At 47.8% G+C, this 23,696-nt stretch overlaps 1 protein-coding gene across 1 annotated transcript in view; it reads right to left on the reverse strand.

Annotated features, from left to right (window-relative positions):
• MAN1C1 (mannosidase alpha class 1C member 1) overlaps positions 1-23,414 on the reverse strand; it is a 137,553-nt gene extending 114,139 nt beyond the window's left edge. The window contains exon 1 of the mRNA XM_004425752.3: positions 21,922-23,414. Coding sequence (XP_004425809.2) covers positions 21,922-22,461 — 540 coding nt within the window. The 5' untranslated portion in view covers positions 22,462-23,414. The remainder of the gene's footprint in view (positions 1-21,921) is intronic.
• Positions 23,415-23,696: the final 282 nt, after the last annotated feature.

Genomic DNA, 23,696 nt, shown 5'->3' on the forward strand with positions numbered 1-23,696 from the left:
ACAGGAGAGCCAGATTTTCCAGGTGAGAATTACAGGGTTTGCAGATTAGGGAGACAACCAAGTCGCCTTTATTTTTCTTCTGTAAGGACTAAACTGATATTTACTTGCACAAGCCAAGAGTAAAAAGGGGCAGCCAGCTCTCCTAACAGCCATTCATACATCCAAGTGTGGCAGATTCATCAGAGTCTAAGATGGCAGAAAGAGAATTCAGAACATGGTATGTCAGAGGTAAGTTCTATATTGTCCCAAATAGAGTTTTCTATTGTTAAAAGCCCCTGTCCCCTGCCAGAGGGGAGATCTGGTGAGGCCACAGAGAGGCCAGAGAGTCAAGCAGGCAACGTCTAACCTGGTCTCTCTGAGGGGAGGTCATGAGCTCCCAACATAGGCCCTAAAATAAGCTGAGAACAACCTCAGAAGCAACAACTACACAGAAGTAGCCTGGGGCAGTGGCTGCCTGCAGAGGCAGACAACGGGTCTCTTAGAGGCCTCAGCATGTGAGCACCGGCCACTGCTTCGGTAACAAAAGGCTCCAACTCCTACACAGTTGCTGATTGGAGCCCCTCAACCTGGTCAAACTTACACATGTTCTACAAGGTCACAGCCCATCAATGAGCCAGACGCTCCTCATCCTTCCCTTGAGGGCAGGAGACATAAATGTTGGGTAAGAAACTACGCTGAGGACCTGATTTATAAAAGTAAGAAGGACAATCTGTCTTGTGGCAGAACAGACCTGCCTCATGCCCATGGGAAGTGGAGATCCACAGGACCCCATCGGGGATGCAGATTTGTGTACATAGGGACTGCCCGCACTTATAGCCTCTGCTTTGAGAGTCAGAAGCTAGTTCTGTCCCACCCACAGCCAGTGGCCAAAGGTCTTCTTGAGAGCCAGAATAGCCACAGATAAGATGGAGCATCCTAGAGTTTTCAACACTAAAAGCAACAAGGCTGGAATATGCTCCATCTCTGGAGTTCACCTTGTGACTCTGGACAGGAACCAGATGCTTCCATCAGATGCGGGGCCGCTGGAGAAGGGCAGCAGGCAGGCTCTCAGAACCCCAGGAACCAAGAGGTCCTCTTGGAGGCAGTGAGTTCAGCATTCCGGGACCCTCCCGCCTAGAAGCCACATGGCTGTTGGATGCCCGGAACAGAAACACATGTATGAGCAAACTGGCCTCCAAAGCCCTGAAGGCATCTCTTCTCTGTGAAGTGACAGCAGTCTCACAGAGAAATGCAGAGCTGCTGAGAATGGAAATGGCACTTAGGTTCCTAGGGCAGGTTTTCAGGGCAAGAAGCTAAGGTTCCCACTTCAGAGCTCACCACTGGTGAACTATATTAGTGAAAAGATCCATCAGCTTCACCTTCAGAATCATTAAGAACAGCTAGCCAGCCCCAAGACCGGGAAAGCCAGTGCAGCCCAGTGACCTAGTCAAAGCATCAGCCAATGTAGACCAAAGATCCCCTCAGAAGTTGCTGGTCATGTCCAAAAATACAAGGAATTCTTTGTCCACAGACAGGCTCAGTCAAGAAAGTCAAGAGGACAGAGGTGAAAATGGGGTCAGGGTGGGCCAGAGCGACAAGAAGGCATTCAGTCAGACTTAGGTCTCTGAGGTCCTTCTACATCTGCCCCCACATTCTGTGGATTCAGGCTGCTACTAGGACAATATGTGGGATTTCTGACATTCAAAAAGTGCCTTAGTATTAGCATGCTCACATCATGTATTTGTCACAAAGACAAAAACTAAAGCTCAGAGTCTCTGGTAGAAAACACAAAGCAGAGCTGCTTCAGAAGACCTGCTCAGCCCACAAGTTCTGCAAAGAAACCGGTACCAAGAGTTCTTCTGAGACTCGAGTGTTTACAAGCAGCAAGTGTGGGACGGTGCAGGAAGGTGCCCCTTCTAAGCTGGGTGAGAACTTACATCAAGGGTCCTGTGGTCCTTCCTGGTACGTGCCTGGTATAAAGGTTAAGAACAATGCTTGTGAAATTCCTAAGGAAACGCAGCAGGCTGATTCAGCTTCCACTGTTGACAGGGAGTAGGAGACAGGTAGTCAGGGAAGAATGACAGCTTGGGGATTAGCGCGATGACAATTAGCCAAGTTCTGCTCTGCTTCTCTTTACAAAGAAAACTTCCCTTCTCTTTGCTCTTGGAATGCCATGTTAAAAGAGAGACATTTCCATGGCAACCACATACACATTTAGCGATGTGTCACTAAATTTGTGCGTGCACAAAGGCACATTAGGAGACTTTTTGAATGTGGCAAGAGAAATAGATTTTCATAATTGAATGTTGCCCTCGAGTAGAGTTTACCATTTGCTGAAAGCCAGGGCTGCAGCAGGAGATGTTAACTCTGCCTCATCAGAATCGAGGCTCGACCCAAAAATCTCAGCCAACCTCAGAAGAGGGCTGTCTCTTTGGGAGGCTGCTGCCCAGAAACAGGCATAGCCAGGGGCCAAGATGGCCTTGGCAGAGCCAAGGAAAACAGATCCATCTCACGTGTGACCAGAGCCCCAGGAGAAAGCAAGTTATGTGCGTGAGAATCACACATGACCCTGATCTTTTCTCAGGTTCTTAGCATTTCATGACCCCAAGACTCTCATCTGTTCTAACAAAGAGAGTGTAGGAAAAAACTAGCACCCATATCAGATAGCTTCCCCAAGAAGTGGAATGCAATAAAAAGAATGCTGAATCTAGAGCCCAGAATCCCAGGTGTGTGTCCTAGTTCTGTCTCTTCCTAATCATGGAACTTTGAAACCTACTCTTTTTCTAAGCCTCAATCTGTAAACTGGGAATATGCTTCCAATCACCAGATGCTTCAAGGAGGCAGTGAACGTAGAAGCATCACTATTTAACCATAACACTGACAAACGATAACACTGTTTATAAGGTGGCACCGACTTGGCCCACGTACCCCAAAGGAGGCCTCTGCTAGATGCAGGCTAGGCGTTTAGAGCTTGGGTACCACAAAGCGGCCACCCCAGCCCTGCCTGTGCCAAGTTGGGGCTGCTGTGGGTTTACGGTGGCCTGACTCCGGGTCTCTCCAGGAGCTGGTACTGCAAGGGGGGGAAGGACAGCCCTGCAGCAGCTGCCCCAGCCCCAGGGGCTCAGACGTCAGCCTTTCTGGTCCTCCCTGGCCCCACACCTAGCCTAGGTCCTAAGCCAGTCAGTTTGACAGCCAGAAGGCCCGGGGAGGGGGCAGTCACACCGTACGTACGTTGAACTCACACACATTCAATTCTGCCGCCCACTCTCCTCACTCTTCCTGTTACTCCTTCCCCACTGGAGCTAGACTTCAGCCTCCACCGCTCCAAGGAAAGAGAAGCCACCACTGAACAGCAAATGAAAGAAGCTAAATTTTGGCTTTTGAGCTTCCAGGGGCCTGGGTCCTGGCAATGAGAGATTTTCAAGGAGAGTTTTCACCATATGTGATTTCAACTTACATGCTTAATCCAGAACCTAAGCCCAGGTAGGGGGCAATCAGTTGCCTCAGCCTCAGGAGAGGGGCACTGCTTTGGGGTAAGACATGGCACCTCCATACTGGAGCCCAGTGAGGTACCCCCCGCCTCCCATCACAGTGCTCCTTTCCTGTCCCCCTACCCCCATCAGCCTAATCTGTGGGCTGGGCTTGGACCTGCCTCCTTGTCCACTTGTAACCAGTCTTCCCCGGGACGAGGCCACACTCTGCCACCATCCCAGGCTCATGGTCTAACACTCACACCCACAGACACCACCTGGATCAGCCCTCCCAAGCCCACCATGTGGCCCTTCCACTGCCCAAGTCACTGCCCCTTACGCTGCCCATCACAACTCCACCACACTGGAGAGGCTCCACCAGCCCCAAGGGCTGGGCCCCAAACTGCTCTGCTGTGCTTGTGTACTCCAGCCAAGTTCCCCAAGCCCTGCGTCCCCTCCCTGCTCACTCCTGATGCCACTGGTCCCAGCCACCCTACACCGAGGCTCACCCCAGATAACTATTTTGTTTTATGGCAGAGGGGCTGGCACACGTGGCTCCAAAAGTCACCACCGCCGCTCACACTGCTGATGAGAACATAAGATGGTGCAGCCGCTGTGGAAGTTTGGCAGTTCCTCACTAAGTTAAATACAGAATTACATGTGACCCAGCAATTCTACTACTAGGCAGGTACCCAAAAGCAATGAAAACATATGTCCACCCAAAAACATGTACACAGATGTTCATAGGAGCATTATTCATACTAGCCAAAAGGTAGAAATGTCCCAAATGTCCATCAACAGGTGAATAGATAAACAAAATGTGGCATATCCATACAATGGAGCATTACTCAGACAGAAGAAGAAATGAAACCGACACGTTACAACATGGATGAACCTTGAAAACATCATAAGGTCACACATTGTATAATTCCACTTATGTAAAACATCCAGAATAGAAAAATCCATAGAAACAGAAAGCAGATTCGTGGTTGCCAGGGCCTGAGGTGGGGGAAGAAATGGGGAGTGGCTGCTCAATGAGTACAGGGTTTCCATTTGGAGTGGTGAGAAATTCTGGAACTAGACAGCGGTGATGCTCACATAACATTGTGAATGCACTCAATGCTACTGAATCATACACTTTAAAATGGTTAAAAGGATAAATTTTATGTTATGTGTATTTTACCCACAATTTAAAAAAAAGTCACTACCTCACACAGCAGTCTACGTAGTTCCTTATGCCATCCCGCAGCCTCTGCAGCCTTGCTAAAGCGAGGCTGGAGCCTCTGGAGCTCCAGGACCCGCGAGAGAGCGCCCGCTCCAGGACCACAGAGGGAGCCCTGGCTTGGGACAGAAGGTCCAGGCCCAGCAGCGGGGCGGCACTGCGAGTGTGTACAGAGTCAGGAGGTTGGACACTTTTCAACTTAGCCGGTGGGGCTGCTACAGCGTCCTCTGCCAACATAAATAAACCCTGTGAGGACAGGCAGGGATGAAGGAACAGGAACTCCTTTTAGCTTTCGACACCTCTCTGAGGAGGCTGAGCAACCCGACACAGGCTGTTGTCACAAACGCGGTGACCACAGAGGAGAAGACACCACGCGTTTCAGTTCTGCGACGATAACCCAGCACTGACTGGTACTGGCCACGTCTCACCTGTCACCCCACGGGATGAACAGGCCTGAATACTCAAACCTCAAGATGCTCAAACCAGGACAGGAAATGTCAGAATGATTCGGGCAAGGCAGAGAAAGCCAAGACTACCTGGCTGCCGCAAGACAGGGACTGCTTTGCCACCAGAGCCTTCAGGATTTCTTCTAGAAACACAGCCCAGACGACGAGCCTGTTTTCAATTCCAGGCTGGGGCCAGGAAGTGGGGTGGCATCTGAGGCTCAGACACCAGGAGAAAATCTGGAAGAGTGGCTAGGGTGAGAAAGCCACTTAGACGTTCCTTAGATGGCCGTTTCAGCAGGGACTTTGCCAAATGACCCTCCCTTCTATGGTCAGGGGCTTGGTTTTAAGAGAACCCTCCCATCGGAGCAGAGGATTCTGCCCACAAGCTGAGAAGAACGTGGTGGTATCTATTTGGCCACTGCCTACTTGTGGTCACTGGGAAAGACAAAATGTGTCTTCACCACTCCACAGTTTCTTCCTTTCCTCGACAGCAATGAAGATTCAACTACGCTTTCTCCCATCATGTGTGGGCTCCTTTTTCACTGATGAAGGAGCTGGCCTGCGAATCTCTAGTGTGTGGCCAGGCCAGAGATGCACACATCCTATTTCCAGAAGAGAGGTGGTGGAACAGCTTTGCGTGCTCTGCTGGAACAAGGAGTAAGCTACGAGGCTGGACTCACTCAGCATCAGGCCAGAAGAGTCACGTACCGTCCTCAGGCTGGCTCTTGCATTCTCGGTCAGAAGTCAAAAAGCAGACAGCTCGGAGCACCCAGCTCTTCTTAGCAGAGGTCCGACAGTGACTCTCGATATGCGATTAGAAAATGAAGAAGAGAAACAGACCCTCTAATCCTTGATGCCAGCAAGAAAGGAAAGTCAAGGAGTCTCTGGCCAGTGAAGACAGTCCTCTGAAGCTGGGAGGAGGTGAGGAAGGGAGGAGACTAAGGGCAGGCCCCTTAGGAGAGGCCATGGCTGCAAGCCTGCACGAGGCTGAGCCGCGCACAGGGCTCAGGGGGCAACGAGGTGTGGCGGAACCAGTTGGTGAAAGGAAAAAGGAGGCAGGAGATGGCTCTCTTGGTCCCTCTGCATCTCCTGTGCCATCACCCCAACCAGGCCCAAACCCATATTTCCAACCACCTAGACGTCACAATCATATAATTTCTATCATGTCTAGAATTCAACTCATCTCCCCCTCCCAGGATTTCTCACTGTCCCAGTTCCTGATGTCCTCATCTACCCCAGGTAGAAATCTTGGCCACTCCCAATTCATCTCCCACATCCACACCTACAACACCTCCCCAGATCCAGCACATGGAGCTCCTTGCTGTTCCGCAAGCCCACTGCCCCTGGTATTCTTCACATTTGCCTGAAATGCCGTCCTCTCCCCCAAGCTCACATCAAGTTGACGTGACTCCCCAGCTCTGTGTTCAGCCCTTTATTTGGGCACCTCCATGTGTTACAACTGTGTGCACATCTATTGCACCCTGACTAGATGCTCTCCTCTTTGAAGGCAGAAGCCTCATCTTTGCACCCTCAGCATCTAGGGCATTGCCTGGCATGCAGCAGGAACAAGGTGAGTTCTCTGAAGAAGTTGAACTGAACAAAACAGATTAAGCAGCAGGCAGTTAATATTCCTCTCACTGCATATCAGTTCAACTACATTATCTCATAAAGTCTGGTTTGGAGCTGTTTGACAACTAGATTTCCAACATGATTCAGCTTTGCAAATTCCGGCAGTTTCTAGAACAAAAACGATAGGAAAAAAAAAAAAACAGCAGCTAAAAGGAGGTAGGTCTGAAGACTGAGTCAAGACAAAATGAGGGGAAAGGAGGTTGGGCCCAGAAAAGCCCCAGTCTGTCTCCAACCTATGGAATGGCATCTACCTGGGAGAACTGGCAGCAATGGACCGATGCAGAAATGCCTCAGCATCTAATTAAACATTTTCGACTCCACTGCACACGGGAAGGAAACCTATGTCCCCCATGGAACCCTGACAAATGAGTCGTTTCCAACCAATCTATCACCATAGCATCTGGGTACCTCAGGAAGATGAAAATAAGACCAATACATAAATGAAAACCAACACACAAACAATCGTCTCTCCACACAGGCCTCCAGGAAGCCGCAGCTCCAGCCATCTGCCAAGCTCCAGCCTCATCACTGCTTCCTGCAGCCAGAGGCCTCTGAGCAAGCACGGTTTAATATAAGATTTAACAACAGAAGGAAATTTCTCCTCTGAAGTCTGACTCTCCATTAACGCTCCTACGCTCAATGTCCACCCCTTGAAGCTGGAATGAAATAAGTTTGGGATAAACAGGACTTGTTCTTTATGCCACATCAGCCAAAGAATTTGCTAGAAATAGTTGGGACAGATTGAAGAAAGACTGCAACCTGGCACAGGTTGAGAACACAAAGGCTTCTTGCACGAAAACAGTTCTCGAGGGGACCGTCTTGGCGGGGGTGGGGACAGGACACTCACACTAATCTACAGTGCATTCTCACCTTCTTCAGCTTCTGCCAGAGTCGCCTAGATAGATTTGATCCGATCAACCCAGGGCAGCAATTCTCAGGTTAAGTCCCATCCAGCACCTGACAAGGCAGAGACGGTGGGAAATCGCAGACTCTGCTGCCGCGAGTCTGAACACCTGGGACGGGCTCGGCTCTTGCACTTCTGCAACGCTTTTTCCCGAGCATCTGTTACTCGATTTTAAGGCCCAAGGAGCAATGTGAAAAGGCTGCTCTGTTAACTGCAAAGCGGCAGAGGCAGCCACAGGAGGGAGGGTGACGGCCTTTTGGGAAATCTACCTCTGGGCAAGCAAATATTTTCATTTCAGATGTTTACGTCCTGCCTGCTTCCAGAACAAAGACTTAGGCGGGACAAATATTTATGCAGCTACCCAACGTTTCCCTCCCTCTATGCCTCTGTACGGGGTGGGAAGTGATTCAGACACAGGACAATATGACACTACAAAATGCCTTAAAGCCAGAGGTTCACCTTTGCCGTTCCTTCAGTGTACAACTGAGGCTCAATAGATAGTTGGTGTTTTCAACATTGTTTCTTAAAGTTTTAATAAATTCATGGCTTCTCTTGATCGTGTTAACAGTACATGCTCTTCTTACTTCCGGAAAACTCAGTTTTAACTGAGTCTTTTCCCCAATCATTTCTCCTTACCTGATCCTGGTCTAGGTGTTAATAAATATAGAAAATTTCCAACCTTTTCCATAAGCGGGTACAAGGGAAATCCAGCCGGAAAGGCGACAGAGCCAGGTGAAGACAAAAGCACCACAGGTGAGTTCTAAAGCATGGCTGCGCAGCAGAACCACCAGGGAGTGTCTGAGAACCCAGTGCTTAGGCTGCACCCTCGACCAATTAAATCAGAATCTCTCGGGGAGGAACTTGGGCATCAGTCTTTACTAAGATCCCCCGGGGGGGTTCCAGACTGCAATAAAGGTTAGAATCCCTGTTGTAAAGATTCACGGGAGCAGTTCTTTCGAATACCTACCAAGATTACGACAATTTCTGCTTTATTCCAGCCCAAAGCGAAAACTCTTCCTCTAAATTATCATCTGTGAGCCTTCAGATGACATAATAGAAAGAACATCAACCTAAGAGTCAGGAGAGGAGGTTTAAGCCAGTGCATCACAATTGAAACTGGCGGGGCCTGGAGTTGGTCACTGCCTTTTCAGGGTCTTCATCCTCTCCAGCCATAAAATGGGATTACAGTCCATGCCCTGTGTGCCACAAGGCTGTTGTGGGCATCAGCTAAACTCTTCATGGGATGCTAGGGCTCTACTAAGAATACTACACACACAAGGAATTTTTTTTATTCTTTTGGTGAGGAAGATTGGTCCTGAGCTTACATCTGTGCCCATCTTCCTCTATTTTGTATATGGGATTCTGCCACAGCATGGCTTGATGAGTGGTGCATAGGTCTGCACCCAGGATCCGAACCTGCAAACACCGGGCTGCCGAAGCAGAGCACGTGAACTTAACCACTATGCCACCAGCCCAGCCCCAACTCCCTCCAAAGCAGACCTCCTGGGGATTCTCCCCAGGGATTTAAATGACAATGGTTGGTACAGAGGCCAGAGAGTCAGAAACCCTTTTTCTCACATGCAAAACGACTTCAAATTCCAGGGCTGACAAACTGGAATTCTGCTCCCACTGGTGCCAAGTTTAAGAGCACTTTACTCAGAGTGCAGAGAATCTTATTATGCTTTAATCCAGTGCCTAATCGCAGGAAAGATCTAACGCTATTTCCTCCCTCAGCCCCATCCGGATTGATGCCAATCTTAGCTACTCAAGGATCAATAACGAGACATAGGCTCCCAGCATGATTATGGGGAGGCTGTTATACACCACCACCTCTGAGAGTACATCAGCATGAAGTCTCTACCCCTTACATAATTATACACCCAAGAGGCCTACATCTAAGCCACTAGAGAACTCTCTAGATGGAGCTGCTATTTTTCTGTCAAAACATGAGCTTTTCCCTATAAAGGGTTTCCTTATAATCTAAAGTAGCAAAAAAGGGGCCGACCCGGTGGCGCAAGCGGTTAAGTGCGCGTGCCCTGCTGCGGCGGCCCGGGGTTCGCTGGTTCGGATCCCGGGCGCGCACCGACACACTGCTTGGCAAGCCATGCTGTGGCGGTGTCCCATATAAAGTGGAGGAAGATGGGCACAGATGTTAGCCCAGGGCCGTCTTCCTCAGCAAAAAAAAAAAAGAGGAGGATTGGCGGATGTTAGCACAGGGCTGATCTCCTCACAAAAAAATAAATAAATAAATAAAGTAGCAAAATTGATTCCATTTGATAGGTGTTCTCTAAAAGGTCCAGTTCTGAAAGCAAGAAACTAAAGTCTTCTTTTTCCATTGATTCTTATAATTAAAAACCAAGACTATTCCAGAGCTCTGTAGGGTATGTGACAAACACAGAGGATGGCTTCTGGGAGAGTTGGAAAGGAGGAAGATTTGCTGATTTAGGTCAAGAACACAGGGACAGAAAAACAAAAAAGGTGCCGAAATGTCTTCCCAGGAGATCAGCATTTACTTGGCAAAGTTTAGGTTTAACCTCTGAAAAGCTCATTCCGGAAGTGAAAATGGGGAAGAAGGATCTTAAGCGATTTCTAACTTTTATTCAATACCCTTACCTACCCCAAATGAGACAAATGAAATTAAAGGTAGCCTTTGCAATAAGATACTATATTTACTTCATACTGAACTTTCCTGAATGAGAGGAGATAAGAGATCAGATTTCACAGGATGCACCCTGGAAATCCTTCAGCCATGTATATTTGGCTGCCTTCTGATTAGTAATTCAGCAATTTGGCCTATACGAACAGTCTTTTTTTTTAATGTGGGGATTTATAAACCAAGTTTTAAAAAGTAGTCATTAGACTTCAGGCAAGGAGGCCAGAGAAAATATTTGACAGGTTAAAAAATCGTAGGAGGAAAGTCACACTAATGGAGCCTGCTGGAACATCACAGATACCAACAAATATTTATTCTGACACCTAAATGCAGATGAGCAAAAAATACACAAATAATTTAAGATGACATCAACCAGAAATTAGGAGCCCTTTTGAGAACCGTAGCCTCTAAGCAGGATACAGTTTCAACGAAAATTATATTTCATGTATCCAATACCAATTACCAAAAATAAATAAGAATCTTTAAACATCTAAACTACTCTAAAATATGCACATTAAAGTTCATGCACCAGATTCAGGAGTCTTTTGAGACCTACTCAATGTTTGCTTATTTGTACTTTAAATATAGTGCTAACAAGTTAGATTGAATGGTTTCCTAGCCAACTACAGGTTAGAAAATAGCAAAATAGGAAGAGTAGAAAATAAAGCAGCCAGAGGCAGGTATCCTGACAGCTACAAGAAGTGACAGCTGACAGCCTAACAGAAAAATGGGAGAAAAACTGCTTAAAAGCAGATGAATCTAGAATCTCAAAAAAGTAACATTCACAATATTTGGCATAGATTTTTAAAAATAAGTAGACAAACAAAGATGTAGGAAAATGTGACCCATAATCAAGAGATAAAACAGTCAATAGGGACAGATCCAGGGATAATAAAGATGTTGGAAACAGCAAACAAAGACTTTTTGAAAAGCTATAAAATATGCCTTAAGATGTAAAGGAAAATATGGAAACAATGAGTGAACAGATGGGAAATGTCAGAGAAACAAAAACAATGAAAAATGTCCAAAGGGAAATTCTAGAAGTAAAAAAAATACCTGAAATAAAAAATTCACTGGGTGGGCTTAACAACAGATTGGACAATACAGAAAAAAAGTTCAGTGAACTTGAAGATAGGTTAATATAAATTATCCACACCAAAGCAGAGAAAGAAAGACTGAAAAGAAAATGAACAGCCTCAGTGACCTCTGGGAAAACATCAGGCAATCTAACTCACATATAACCAGAATTCTAAAAGAAAAGGAGATAGATTGGGGCAGAAAAAATATTGAAGAAATATGGGCCAAAATTTTTCCAAACTTGATCAAAAAATAATCAATCCACAGACACAAGAAGCTTAACAAACCCCAAGAAGGATAAACAATGACATCCATACCTAGGCACAGCATAGTCAAATTCATGAAAACTAAAGATAAAGAGAAAATCTTAACAACATCCAAAGAGAGAGGAAAGATATTACATGCAGGGGAATATATTCGACCTTTCATCAGAAACAATGCAAGCTACAAGACAATGAGTCTTTCATGTGAAGGAAGGGAAAAAAAAGCCAACTTAAAATTCTATATCCAGCAAAAATATCCTTTGAAAATGAAGGCAAAATAGAGACACTTTTAGATAAACAAAAGCTGCAAGAATGTGTCACCAGCAGACCTACACTACAAGAAATGTAAAGACGAGTTTTTCAGGCTGAAGGGAAAATGATACCAGACAGAAGATCATTATAAGTGCTAAGTACGTGGGTGAATTAAAAGACTCTAATTTATTAATTTCTTTAAGAAAATTGACTATTTAAATCAAAAATAATACCAATGTACTGTGAGGTTTATAACATAGGTAGAAGCAAAATACATGACAACAACAGGATGAAGATTAGAGAGGGTAAGTGGATATAGGCAGACTGTTAGACTAGAGAAAGAAGTTACAAAAAGAAAGTGAATTAAACCCAAAATAAGCAGAAGGAAAGAAATAAAGATAAGTGTGAAAATCAATAAAATTTAAAAATGAATATTAAAAAAAGATCAAAAGTTGGTTCTTAGAAAAGATCAATAAAATTGATAAAAATTACTAACTAAACTATTTTCAAAAATTAAACAGAGAAACTAATTAGCAATATCAGCAATAAAAGACGGAACAACACTACAGATCCTACAAACATTAAAAAGAAAATTCAGAATCTTAGGAACAATTTTATTCCAATAAATTGCACAATTCAAATGAAATAGACAAATTACTTGGAAGTGAAGTTGACAAAACTGACACAAAAAATAGAAATTCTGAATAGCCCTATATCTGTTAAAGCAGTTGAATTAAGAATTTAAAACATCACACACCAAAAAAAAAAATTATCTAGACTTACATGGCTTTAGCAGTGAATGCTATCAAACATTTAAGAAAGAGATAACATTAGTGTCCCACAAACTTTTTCAGAAAGTAGAGAGAACACTTTTCAGTTCATTTTATGAGGCCAACATAATGCTGTATCAAAAACCAAACAAAGGCTTTATAAGAAAACTATAGACCAACATCCCCCATAAGCATAGATGCAAAAGTTCTTAACAAAATATTAGAAAATCAAATGCAAGTTTAGTTTAACATTCTTTTAAAATCAATATGATTTACCATATTAACAGAATTAAGGATGGAAAACCATCCATAGATGCAGAAAAAGTATTTGACAATATTTCGATCCCATTTCTGATAAAAACTCTCAGCAAACTAGGAACAGAAGGGAACGTCCTCAACCTGATAAAAGGAATCTACCAAAACCTACACCTAACATCATACTTGCTGGTGAAAGACTGAATGCTTTTCCCTTGAGATCAAGAACAAGGCAAAGACGTCAGTTCTCACCACTTCTATTTAAAATTGAACTGAAGTCCTAGCCAGTGCAATGTAGCAAGAAAAAGAAACAAAAGGAATAAACACTGGAAAGGAAGAAGTAAAACTGTCTTGACTCATAGACAACATGATTGTATACATAACATAGCCTAAGGAATCTACAAAAAAAATTTAATAAATGAATTCAATCAGGTCACATGATACAAAGTCAATACATAAAAAGTCTATTGTATTTCTACATACTTGCAACAAATGATTGGAAAATAAAAATTTAAAGAATATCATTTACAACAGCATAAAAATATAAAGTATTTAGAGATATAGTTAATAAAAGATTTTCAAGCGCTCTACATTGAAAACTATAACACACTATTCAGAGAAATTAAAGAAAATCTAAATAAATGGAAAGAGATACCACATTCATGGATCAGAGAACCCAATATTGTTAAGATATCAATTCTTCCCAGTTGATTTATAGATTCAAGTCAAACCCAATCAAAATCCCAGGAAGATTTTTCATAGACACTGACAAGCTTGTTCTCAAATGTATGCAGAAATGCCAAAGACCTATAATAGCCAAAGCAATATTGAAAAAGAAGTTCAAAGATGGAGGACTTACCATAAAGCTGCAGCATCAAGACAGCGTGAATTGACATAAAGATAAATCAATAGAACAGAAGAGTCCAGAAACAGAACGACATATACATTGTCAATTAATCTAACATGGCATCAAAGCAATTCAATGGGGAAAGGAAAGTTTTTTCAACAAATAGTGCTCAACAAGTGGACATCTAAATGGAAAATAATGAACCTCAACCCCTACACCTCACACAATATACAAGAATGAATTTGAAGTAAATGAGAGACCTAAATGTAAAAACTAAAATGATAAAGTTTCTGGAATGAAAAGGAGACTATCTCCAGGGGGCCAGCCCGGTGGCGCAGCGGTTAAGTGCATGTGCTCCACCTCGGCAGCCTGGGGTTCACAGGTTCGGATCCCGGGCACACACCGATGTACCACTTGTCAAGCCATGCTGTGGCGGCGTCCCATATAAAATAGAGGAAGATGGGCATGGATGTTAGCCCAGGGCCAATCTTCCTCAGCGAAAAGAGGAGGGCTGGTATCGGATGTTAGCTCAGGGCTAATCTTCCTCACAAAAAAAAAAAAGGAGACTACCTTTATGATCTTGGGGTAGGCAAAGATTTTTTTTAAAAATAGACATTGAAAGCACTAACCATAAAAGAAAATACTGATACATTGGACTTCATCAAAATTTAAAACTTCTGCTCTTTGAACAACACCATTAAGAAAATGAAGACAAACCATAGACTGAAAGCCTGTTTTATATATATATATACGTATATATATACGTATATATATACACGTATATATATATATATATATGACAAAGGACTTACATCTAGAATATACAAAGAATTTCTAGAATTCAGTAAGATGATAAACAGCCCAATTTTTTTTAATTAAAAAAAGGCCAAAGGGGGCTGGCCCGGTGGCACAAGTGGTTAAGCGTGTGCGCTCCGCTGCGGCGGCCCGGGGTTTGCCGGTTCGGATCCCAGGCGTGCACTGACGCACTGCCTGGCAAGCCATGCTGTGGTGGCGTCCCATATAAAGTGGAGGAAGATGGGCATGGATGTTAGCCCAGGGCCAGTCTTCCTCAGCAAAAAAAAGAGGAGGATTGGCAGATGTTAGCACAGGGCTGATCTCCTCACACACACAAAAAAAAAGGCAAAAGATTTGAACAGACACCTAAAAGAAAGATATAGAAATGGAAAATAAACACATGAAAAGATGTTCAATATTAATAGTTAGGGAAACAAAAAATAAACCACACTGAAATATCACTACACATCAGACAGGATGGCTAAACTTAAAAGGTGGACAACGGCAAGTGTTACTGAAGATGCAGAACCCTCACACATTGCTGGCGGGAGTACAACATGGTCCGGTGTTTCCGGTTTCTTATAAAGTTAAACATATATCTACTCTATGAGCCAGCAATTCTACTCCTAGTTATTTATGCAAAGAAATGAAAACATGTCTACACCAAGACTTGTACATAAAATGTTCACAGCAGCTTTTCTCATAATAGCCAAACACTGGAAACAACCAAAAAATTCAACAACAGGCGAATGGATAAACAAATTGTGGTGTATTTATACAATGAAATACATCTCAACAATAAAAAATGAATGAAGTACAGATACACACAACATGGATGAATTTCAAAAACATTATCCCCAGTGAAAGGAGCCTTGCACAAAAGGGCATATATTGTACTACCCCATTCATCTGAAGTTTTAGAACAGGCAAAACAAATCTCTGGTGACAAATTGAAACAGTGGTTGGGGTCGATGATGGGGGACTGGGAAGGAACAGAGGGAACTTTCTGGGGTCGTGGAAATGTTCCATTGTCTTGATAGGGGTGTGGTTTACGTGGTTTTCTGTTTTGTGCATTTCGCCATATGTAATTGTACTTAAATAAATAGATAGTACCTGCATCACAGGGTTGTGGTGAAAAAACAAGACGAGAATACAAGGGACAGGTCCTGAGCGGCCACCACTTTTATCTATACAACTCCTCAGGCCCTATAGGACACTGCTGTATTGCACAGGGGATTTTATGGTGATCACCAAGTCACCACAGAGGTGGAAGGAGGGGAGACATATCTCCTACTATTCAGCTACTGACAATGGTTGCTATTTAATGAAAACTGTTTGCCTGGAAGGTTCACCTGTGGAGCAGTTGACTCCCAGGGCATGCCAGATAGAAGCACAATTACTGCTCATCTGTTAAGGAGGATGCTAATCTGTATGCCCAAGTTTCTTCTGTAAAAGTTACCACTAAAGCTACTGCACTAAAACAGATGGACAAGTGCCCTGGTCTTAGCCTTTAACTGATGAAAATTCGAGACATACTCAGACCCCTCTTGTGAATAAAAGCTGTTCTGACCACCTGCCTGCTCAGTTTGGGGAGCCCTCAGCCCAAATCTTAGAAAACAGCCTTCTCAGGGGAGAAAACACCTACAACTGGGCCGCCACACGGAGGCCGTAGCCTGTAGCTGTGGTCTCCGCAGCGTCTATTCTCTTTGCGGGTGGAGACACCAAAAAGCAGGCCTGACTTACAGCGACCTCAGCCACATCAACTCCGCACTTAAGAGAACCCAAACTATGCTGCCTCAGCTATGAACTAACCCCCAGAGCTGGAGGGGGTGAAGGAGGCAAGGGGAGGAGCACTTAGGTCCCGAGTCCTCAGAATTCTTTGAGGAGTCTCCAAAGTCTTTCTTACCATCACTTGCCATGAGAATGCAGAGCTAAGAAAGTCTGTTGTTTCTTTTCCCCAAATTATGAAAACACTTATGCTTAAGGCTTTGGCCCCAGAGTAGTGGGAAATTAAGGACCAGGGCTTCTTGTTTGAATGAGCCTGGTCTTTTTGGACTGCAGGTGCACAGAATTGGAATAATGATAATCCTTGGTTCATGACACTCATCTCTGCTCCATGCATGGCCCCTCTTTTCAAGTACTGTAATAAATATCCACAAATTCACCGGAGGCAACCACTCTCCTGAATCCTGGCCATCACTCCCTCGCTCAGGCCTTCCTGACCTCACCAATGAGAGCAAGGCAGGAGAGAATTTCCTAAAGCTCCCACCACCTCCCTCAGCACAGACTCAACTCAGGATGCAGAGGCAGGCGCCTTCCCCAAGCCAGAGGCATTGCCCACAAGGCGGGGTGCCCACCTAGATCACCGGACAGCCTCCCTGCATGGGGCTTTCCAATCTGCGAGCCTGATTTATTTTTTTCAATAAGAGAAAAGATGTAAGTCCCTTTGAGCAAAGTATGCCTGATAGATATCACAATATTTATTTTTGGTGGAGTAATGGATCAGTCTTCCGGGAAAGCTAGAGAAAAGGCATTTTTTGAGCTCGGATGTAAATCAGTCACTCTGAACACCGCAGGGGAATCTCTATTCTTACCCCCCTGCTAAATGCTGTGTGAAACAAGCAGCTGACTTCTAAAAGTCATTGTACTATTTGTTTCCAGACCTAACACTCAAGGCAGAGCTAAGGATGTGAGGCCTGAGAAGCAACTGCTCCTGGAATGCCTGCACCTAGCTCCCCAAAATGATGGTGCAACTCACAATGCAAGTAGAGACCCACCTCACCTGCGGGTGGTGAGCTGTACAACTGGAGAGACAAATTCTAAGCTTTATTCTACTTGCAGTACTCAGTTCTAAGGAAGAAGGATGAGGTGTGTGGCTGGGCTTAGGATGTAAGGGTCTCCCAAAGGACCTGTCCAGTTATTACAGGCCAGTCTTCCTATCTATCTTAAATGTATCCTACAGCAGGACAGAGTGAAACTGGAGGACGGGGGAAAAAAAGATCTTCAATAGATTTGCAACTTAAACAGAGCTCTTCAAAGGACAGCTATTTAAATCTGAGTTGTTCCTAATATTAATTATCTTGAACATCTCATAGGCTCAGATTTACACGCTACAAAGAACACAGAGCCTTTTAATTTTCCTACCTGTCCCCGGCACTGGTGGCGATAAATCAGATACACAGAGAAACCACACATGACTAACGAACCAGCCCATTAATGGGGAGCAAAGATCATTTGCCAAGATGACTTATTCAGACACGGTCACATATCATAAGCGGCAATATCCTGGAGGCTTAATGCAGCAGGCATGGAGAGCAAGAGCGGGGACACTCCCTGCCAAGTTGTAGGCACTCCAGGGCGACTTGGGCATCCCAGATGCCTGCCATCCAAGCAGGAAAGATGTTACTCATGGCTGCCACCTCCCCACTCCCCTCAAGTTGGACTTGCACTTGGAAAATCACTGCAACTTCTAAAAGACCTCTTGGGTCTTAGAGCTGCTGAGCCCCCAAACCTTGCTGTGGCCCCGACTCTGAGACTCTTAGAATTCCAGTACCCTCAGGGAAGAAGACCCTGCCTCTGCCATCAGGAACTTAACTGTTAGTTTATAGATCTTTACTGTAGCCACCCATTCAAGTATCTGAGCTCCAACTGGGTGTCAGACCCTATTCTAGGTGTTTGGGCAGATCCATAAACAAAACAGTAAACAGGTGGGAGTGAGAGAGAGCGAAGAGTCCCCTAAACGCCAGTCTCTTTGTTTTACCATGAAAACTGAGGCCCGGCGATAAACAGGAATTTTTCCCTGACATCAGAATTGATGGTGTGGCTAGGATTTGAACCCAGGTTGGATTCTTAGTGGGACTGCCACATACAGTGGTGCATAAGGGCACTGGGCAGAGGGGATGCGGATGGAGATGGGGGTGAAATTCAACCCAGATTCTTCATATGGACCAGGGGCAGCCCCACTCTAGTACTATGTTCTCACTGCCCTAGAATGCCTAACTCTCTTTAACAAAAGCCCTCTTCACTGGAAGGGACACGTGAGGTTCCGCAGATCAGCAACCAACCTTCATTAGTGGGACCCAGGAGAGTTTGAATCCTTTCATTGGGATGTAACCCTGACAAGCTATACATTTCCAACTCTTGTCATGAGTGAGAAAAGTCTGCTGAATTTGAATCCATAATAAGCCCACCTATGGCCGAGGTCCCCTATAATAATTATAACAATCAGTTCCTATATTAGGGTCAGATCTGAAAGAGAAGGCTGCTAGCAAGCCGTTCACATTCTCACCAACCCCTTCACTCTTCCTGGTCCCAAGCTGAGGATCCATCACTGTCCAGTCTCATCTCTAAAGTTCAATTTGGGTGACAGGAATGATTAACTTGATCGACTGTATGAATATCTACTCTTGACTAGGTGCTAGGGATGCAGGAGTGAACACACCACCATCATCAACAACAACACACATCACCCCTGACTTCACAGAACTGAGACATGTCGAAAACAGAGCTGGGAGGAGCCCAACTACTAAGGAGTCCCTGGTCAGACTGGCAGTCTACTTAGGGGCCAGGTCTGGAAGCAAGAGTGTATGTGAACAGCCAATTATCCCCTCCCTCAGCCGATTTTACAGAAGGAAAAATCAGGTCCAGGAAGGAGAGGAGGTGGTTTGTGCAAAGTCAGACAGTTGACGGTTGAGTGAGACTCGAACCCATGTTCTCTGGGTCTCCCCTTTCTACCACACTGCCTCCTCCAAGGTTCCAAAAACTGCAAAGTAAGGAGAAATAGTTGGTTCTAGTGACAGAGCATTTCCTGATGTGTGTACATCAGGAACATGCAGTTTCAACCATCTTATCAGCACAGACCCCATGCCCATGTCCATCTCTCAAACTGGAATGTTCATAAATAGACTTTGTTGATCTATAGCCGGGGTGTCCAGTCTTCATTCACTCTCATTTATCACCCTCTCTGAGTCTCTCTTGATGTTTACTTTCACTTTAAAAACCTCATCTTATAAGAACAGAGCCCTTTTTATCTGATGTTAGTTCCCCCTCTGCTCCTGGGGTCTAATCGATCCATGTCTGGAAATAAACAAGCCAGAGAGGAAAGCAACAGTCCCTTTCATGAAAACAGGCACCTTTCTAAAATGATCTACCCCTGGGCACGGCACAGATAGAAATTTAAATGAGAAGGAAATAAAGACATCCTCCAGCAATGGGCATATGCATTCCTCATCAGGCAGGACACCATGAAGGTAGCTCTGTGTTAAGAGCTAAATCAAAAACTCTGCCCCACATTTTTCAGGTTGTTTGGTGGTGGTGGTGGTGGAGGGTCCAAACTCAAGAAGCCTGAGGAGACAATACGCTTCAAAAATATAATAGTGTACATAGTCCAGTCCCCTCTGTTCTGAGGAGCTTAAGGTCCTCAAGATCGTACGAGAGGGCTTGTTGAAGACCAACTGCAGGTATATGCAAGCAGGGGTGCACGGAGATGCCAGATAGAAAGATCCAGACATCTGGCAACCAACATGGACCTCCGCTCATCACGTTATTTTACACCCACCTGCAAAGCAGAGTCTCCACACCTCCCACCACCCTCCAGCCGCTGCAGCAAGTTACCTCCCGCAGCTCCTGCCGGCAACGGAGGTTGTCTTTGTATAGAAGGGCAGAACCATGTTCCCACTAGCCAGCCCACCCTTCCTATGGCTCCTAACCCCAGGCTTTCGGAAATGGGTCACATATGTAGATGCAAATGCAGAAAGCACCTCTTCTGAAAAGGACAGTAGTTAATCTGTTGAGAGGTCTTTTTGAAAATCGGATGGCAGCCCTGGACACCCCATGAGAAACTGCACGCATGTAGTTTATGTGTAATTTCACTGGGGGTGACTGCCCTCTGAGGAGGTCTGAAAAGGCCGAGAGGGTTAATGAGCTCAGAGGCAGCTTTGAGAAAGGGAGCTGCAGGTGGTCCAGGTGCGTATTCAACAATACAGTTCCTTAACCAAAAGAGGAGAAATGATGACCCTTCCCTAGCCACTGCAAGTTCCAGCCTTCAATCAACCTTTGAGATTTCAACAAGAATTTGGAAACTGAGAGCAGGTGCACACACACAAAACAAGGACTCATCTTCGTGGCTTCCTATCTTGACATCACAAAATGTCCTGTGATTGCTAGTTAAGACAGACTCCAAATAGGGCTTAGAGCAGAAGGGCTGAGTAACAGCAGAGATAAGTGGGGAAGAGGTGGGCATTGGGAGGGAGGATAGTCTGGACAAGGAGGAGGGCCAGCCAAGCTCTCCACTGGCTCTGAGTAGGTCTTGACAGGGCAGGTCCTGACCCTCGCTGCCTGCTCCCCCTGGAAATAAGGGCAGACCTGCTGACTCCTTTGCAGCAAACCGAGAAGTCCAGACAGAAGCAGCCCTTTCCTTCTGGGTCCACAGGAGGGGGGAGCATCTTCTTTCTAGGGAGGAGACCCTGGCCCACTGCTTGCCCACAGCCCCCTTGTGGCCCGGCGGTGTCACTGCAGTCCCCTCTGCATTGCTGGGCACAAACCTCACACAGGCAGCTCTAACAGTGGTAGAGCAGAATATTTAGTTACCGGTGGCGGCTTGGCAACAGTCTTCAAGCCATGGTGAGGCTGGGTTTGCTTTTGGCTTCTTAAACTAAGACTAAGATTCAGACTCAAAGTGATCCTTCTAAACCCCTCCTTGATACAATCCCTACAAGGAACAAGTCCAAGACCTGCTTCATTAAGCCAATAACCCCGGAGCTTCTGTACCATTACCACCGCCTGATCGATCATTCCTTCCTGCATCATGCAATTATGTACAATTACTCCAAAAGCTCAAACAGAAGCAGTTAGCAAGAACACACAACATCCTCTGGTTTGTAGGTTACTGGCCAGGTTACAAAATACTCACAGGACACCAAATACCCCCCAAATCCTGGATTTCCAAGTAGCAGATTGTACAGGGGTTTGGGGGAAGTCTGGACTGAAGGACCCACAGTGAGAAAGAGTGGCCCTTGGCTCCATGAGAGCAGAGAGGTGTCCATCAATGAAGCTGAACAGCACTCTTGCCAGCAACTCTACAAAGAAAGGAAGTGGAGCCCACCCGGGCTGGGGGCTGGACTGGCAAGACCAGAATCTGGGGATGGGGAAAAGTTGGTCCAGTGGTTCACTTCCGTCACGGTGGGGATGATTAACTGAACCCAGCGGTGGAAAAGTGCGCAGGCAAAAGTGAAGGTGGGAAGTTTGGGGGGCGAGGGGAGGGTGCAGTGTGCCTGGAGGGCCTAGAGTAGACCAGGGGCCAGGAGAACTGGATGGAAGCACAAGGGGGTCTTTTCTTTTGTGGGGGAGGAGAGTCCTTACCTCCTTGATTTTCTCCCGCTGGGTTCGAACACGGCTCTGTGGCTCCTTACTCTCGTCGGCCCTAGTCCCCAGGACCGGGTGGCGGAGGCGGCTCCGGAACGCACTGAAGTCGAAGCTGAATGGGATGCTCTCCTCCTGGGGTCTGAGGGCCGCGACGCCGCTGCTCCGGGCCGCCGTGGCCTCCTCCCGGAGCCTGGTGGGATGCGTGCGCCTCAGCCACCCTTTCCTGCGGCGGGTATTGGCTTGGCTGCTGGGGTCGTCCTCGCCGGGGGCTGGCGCCGCGGGGGCCGGGTTGGGAGGCGACTCCTGCTCGTGGGCCAGGGGGTGGCCGGCGGCATCGGCCATTACCTCCAGGCCGGGCTGCTGGGTCCGGGGGGCCAAGAAGAGGCGCTTGAGGCGAGAGGAGTTGGGCAGCAGGAAGAGGGCCCCGAAGCACAGGGTGACGAGGCCCGAGAGGAAGAGAAGGAAGAGGAACTTCTGCGGCAGCCGCAGCCCCCACGGGGAGGCCGGGATGAAGCCGGGCACCTTCCTCACGAGCATCGTGGCCTGGCGTGGGGCTGGGGACAGTCAGCTCCGGCCGGGCCCCGGGGCCCTCGGAGTCCAGGCACTTGTCAGCAGGGGGCCCGGTGAGCGCAGGTCGTCGAGGGGCGTCGCCCGGGGCGGGGGTCCCTGAGAGTTCCGCCGCTCCGGGGACCGTCCCCGAAGTTCAGGAGTTTGGAGCGGGTCCCCCCGCGCTGCGGCGGGGGCGCAGCGGCCTCGGCGGGGCCCGGGCGAGCCTGGGCGGCACGGCTCGGGACCCGGGCCCGCAGGGGTCGGCCGCGCGCCGCAGCCTTCCCCCGGCCGCCGCGCAGCCGCTCCTCGCAGCGGCCGGAGCCCGCGGGGCCCGCGCCTTGCCGCGTGCGGCCGCCGCCGGGGCCGTCACATGCCGTCCGCGGCGCCCGGGCTGTCGGCGCGGAGGGGCGCCCGCAGGCCTGGGCCCCGCGCCGGGCCGCCCTCAGGCCCTCGGCCCAAAGTGTCAGCCTCAGAAGTGGGGGGCCGGCTCAGGGGGCGAGGCGGTGGCGGGGCCGGCGGGTCAGCGCCGCTCCCAGAGCGCGCCGCCCGGCCGGGTCGCGACAGCGCCGGGCTCGGCTGTCGGGACACGTCCACAACTTTGCTCCGCCGCCGGGCGGGCGCGGGGAGCGGGCGCGGGCACTTCCGAGCCTGCAGCGGCTGCGGCTGCCCGCGCCCTAGTCCGCAGCCGGGAGCCGTCCGCGCCCAGCCGCGCCGGGGCGGCTGCAGCTGCGCCCGGGAGTGCGGGCTCCCGCCCCGCCAACTCCGGAGAGCTCCGGGCTCCCGAAGATCACCTGTTCCCGGGCCCCGCCGGCTCCGCGGAGCGTGCAGACCGGGCTGCGCCTCCCCCGCTGCAGCTGGCGCCCCGCGGCCGCAGCTCCAGACGGGCCGCCGCCGCCGCAGGCTGAGCCGCCGCCGCCGCTGCTGCCGAGCCTGCGCCCCACACGCGCGCACACCGCCCGGACGCCTCCGCCGCCCGCGCCGCGGCCCCGGCTCTCCCGAGACAGCGCCCGCGCCCCGCCTCCCGCCCGGCCACGCCCTCGGCCACGCCCACCGCGCGCGCCCCGCGGCCCGCGCCGCCGCGGCGCCGCACCGGCCAATGGCCCGGCGTCCGGGGTGGGGAGTGCGGGGCCTAAGCGAGGGTGGGGAGAGAAGGGCCTCCAAGCCACGCCCCCTCCCCCAAACGGCCAGCGCCGCGCACACTCCCCCCGTCCCACCAGCACCAA

The sequence above is a fragment of the Ceratotherium simum genome, chromosome 22, assembly GCF_057802395.1.
Source record: "Ceratotherium simum simum isolate JZ-2026a chromosome 22, ASM5780239v1, whole genome shotgun sequence".
Lineage (NCBI taxonomy): Eukaryota > Metazoa > Chordata > Mammalia > Perissodactyla > Rhinocerotidae > Ceratotherium > Ceratotherium simum.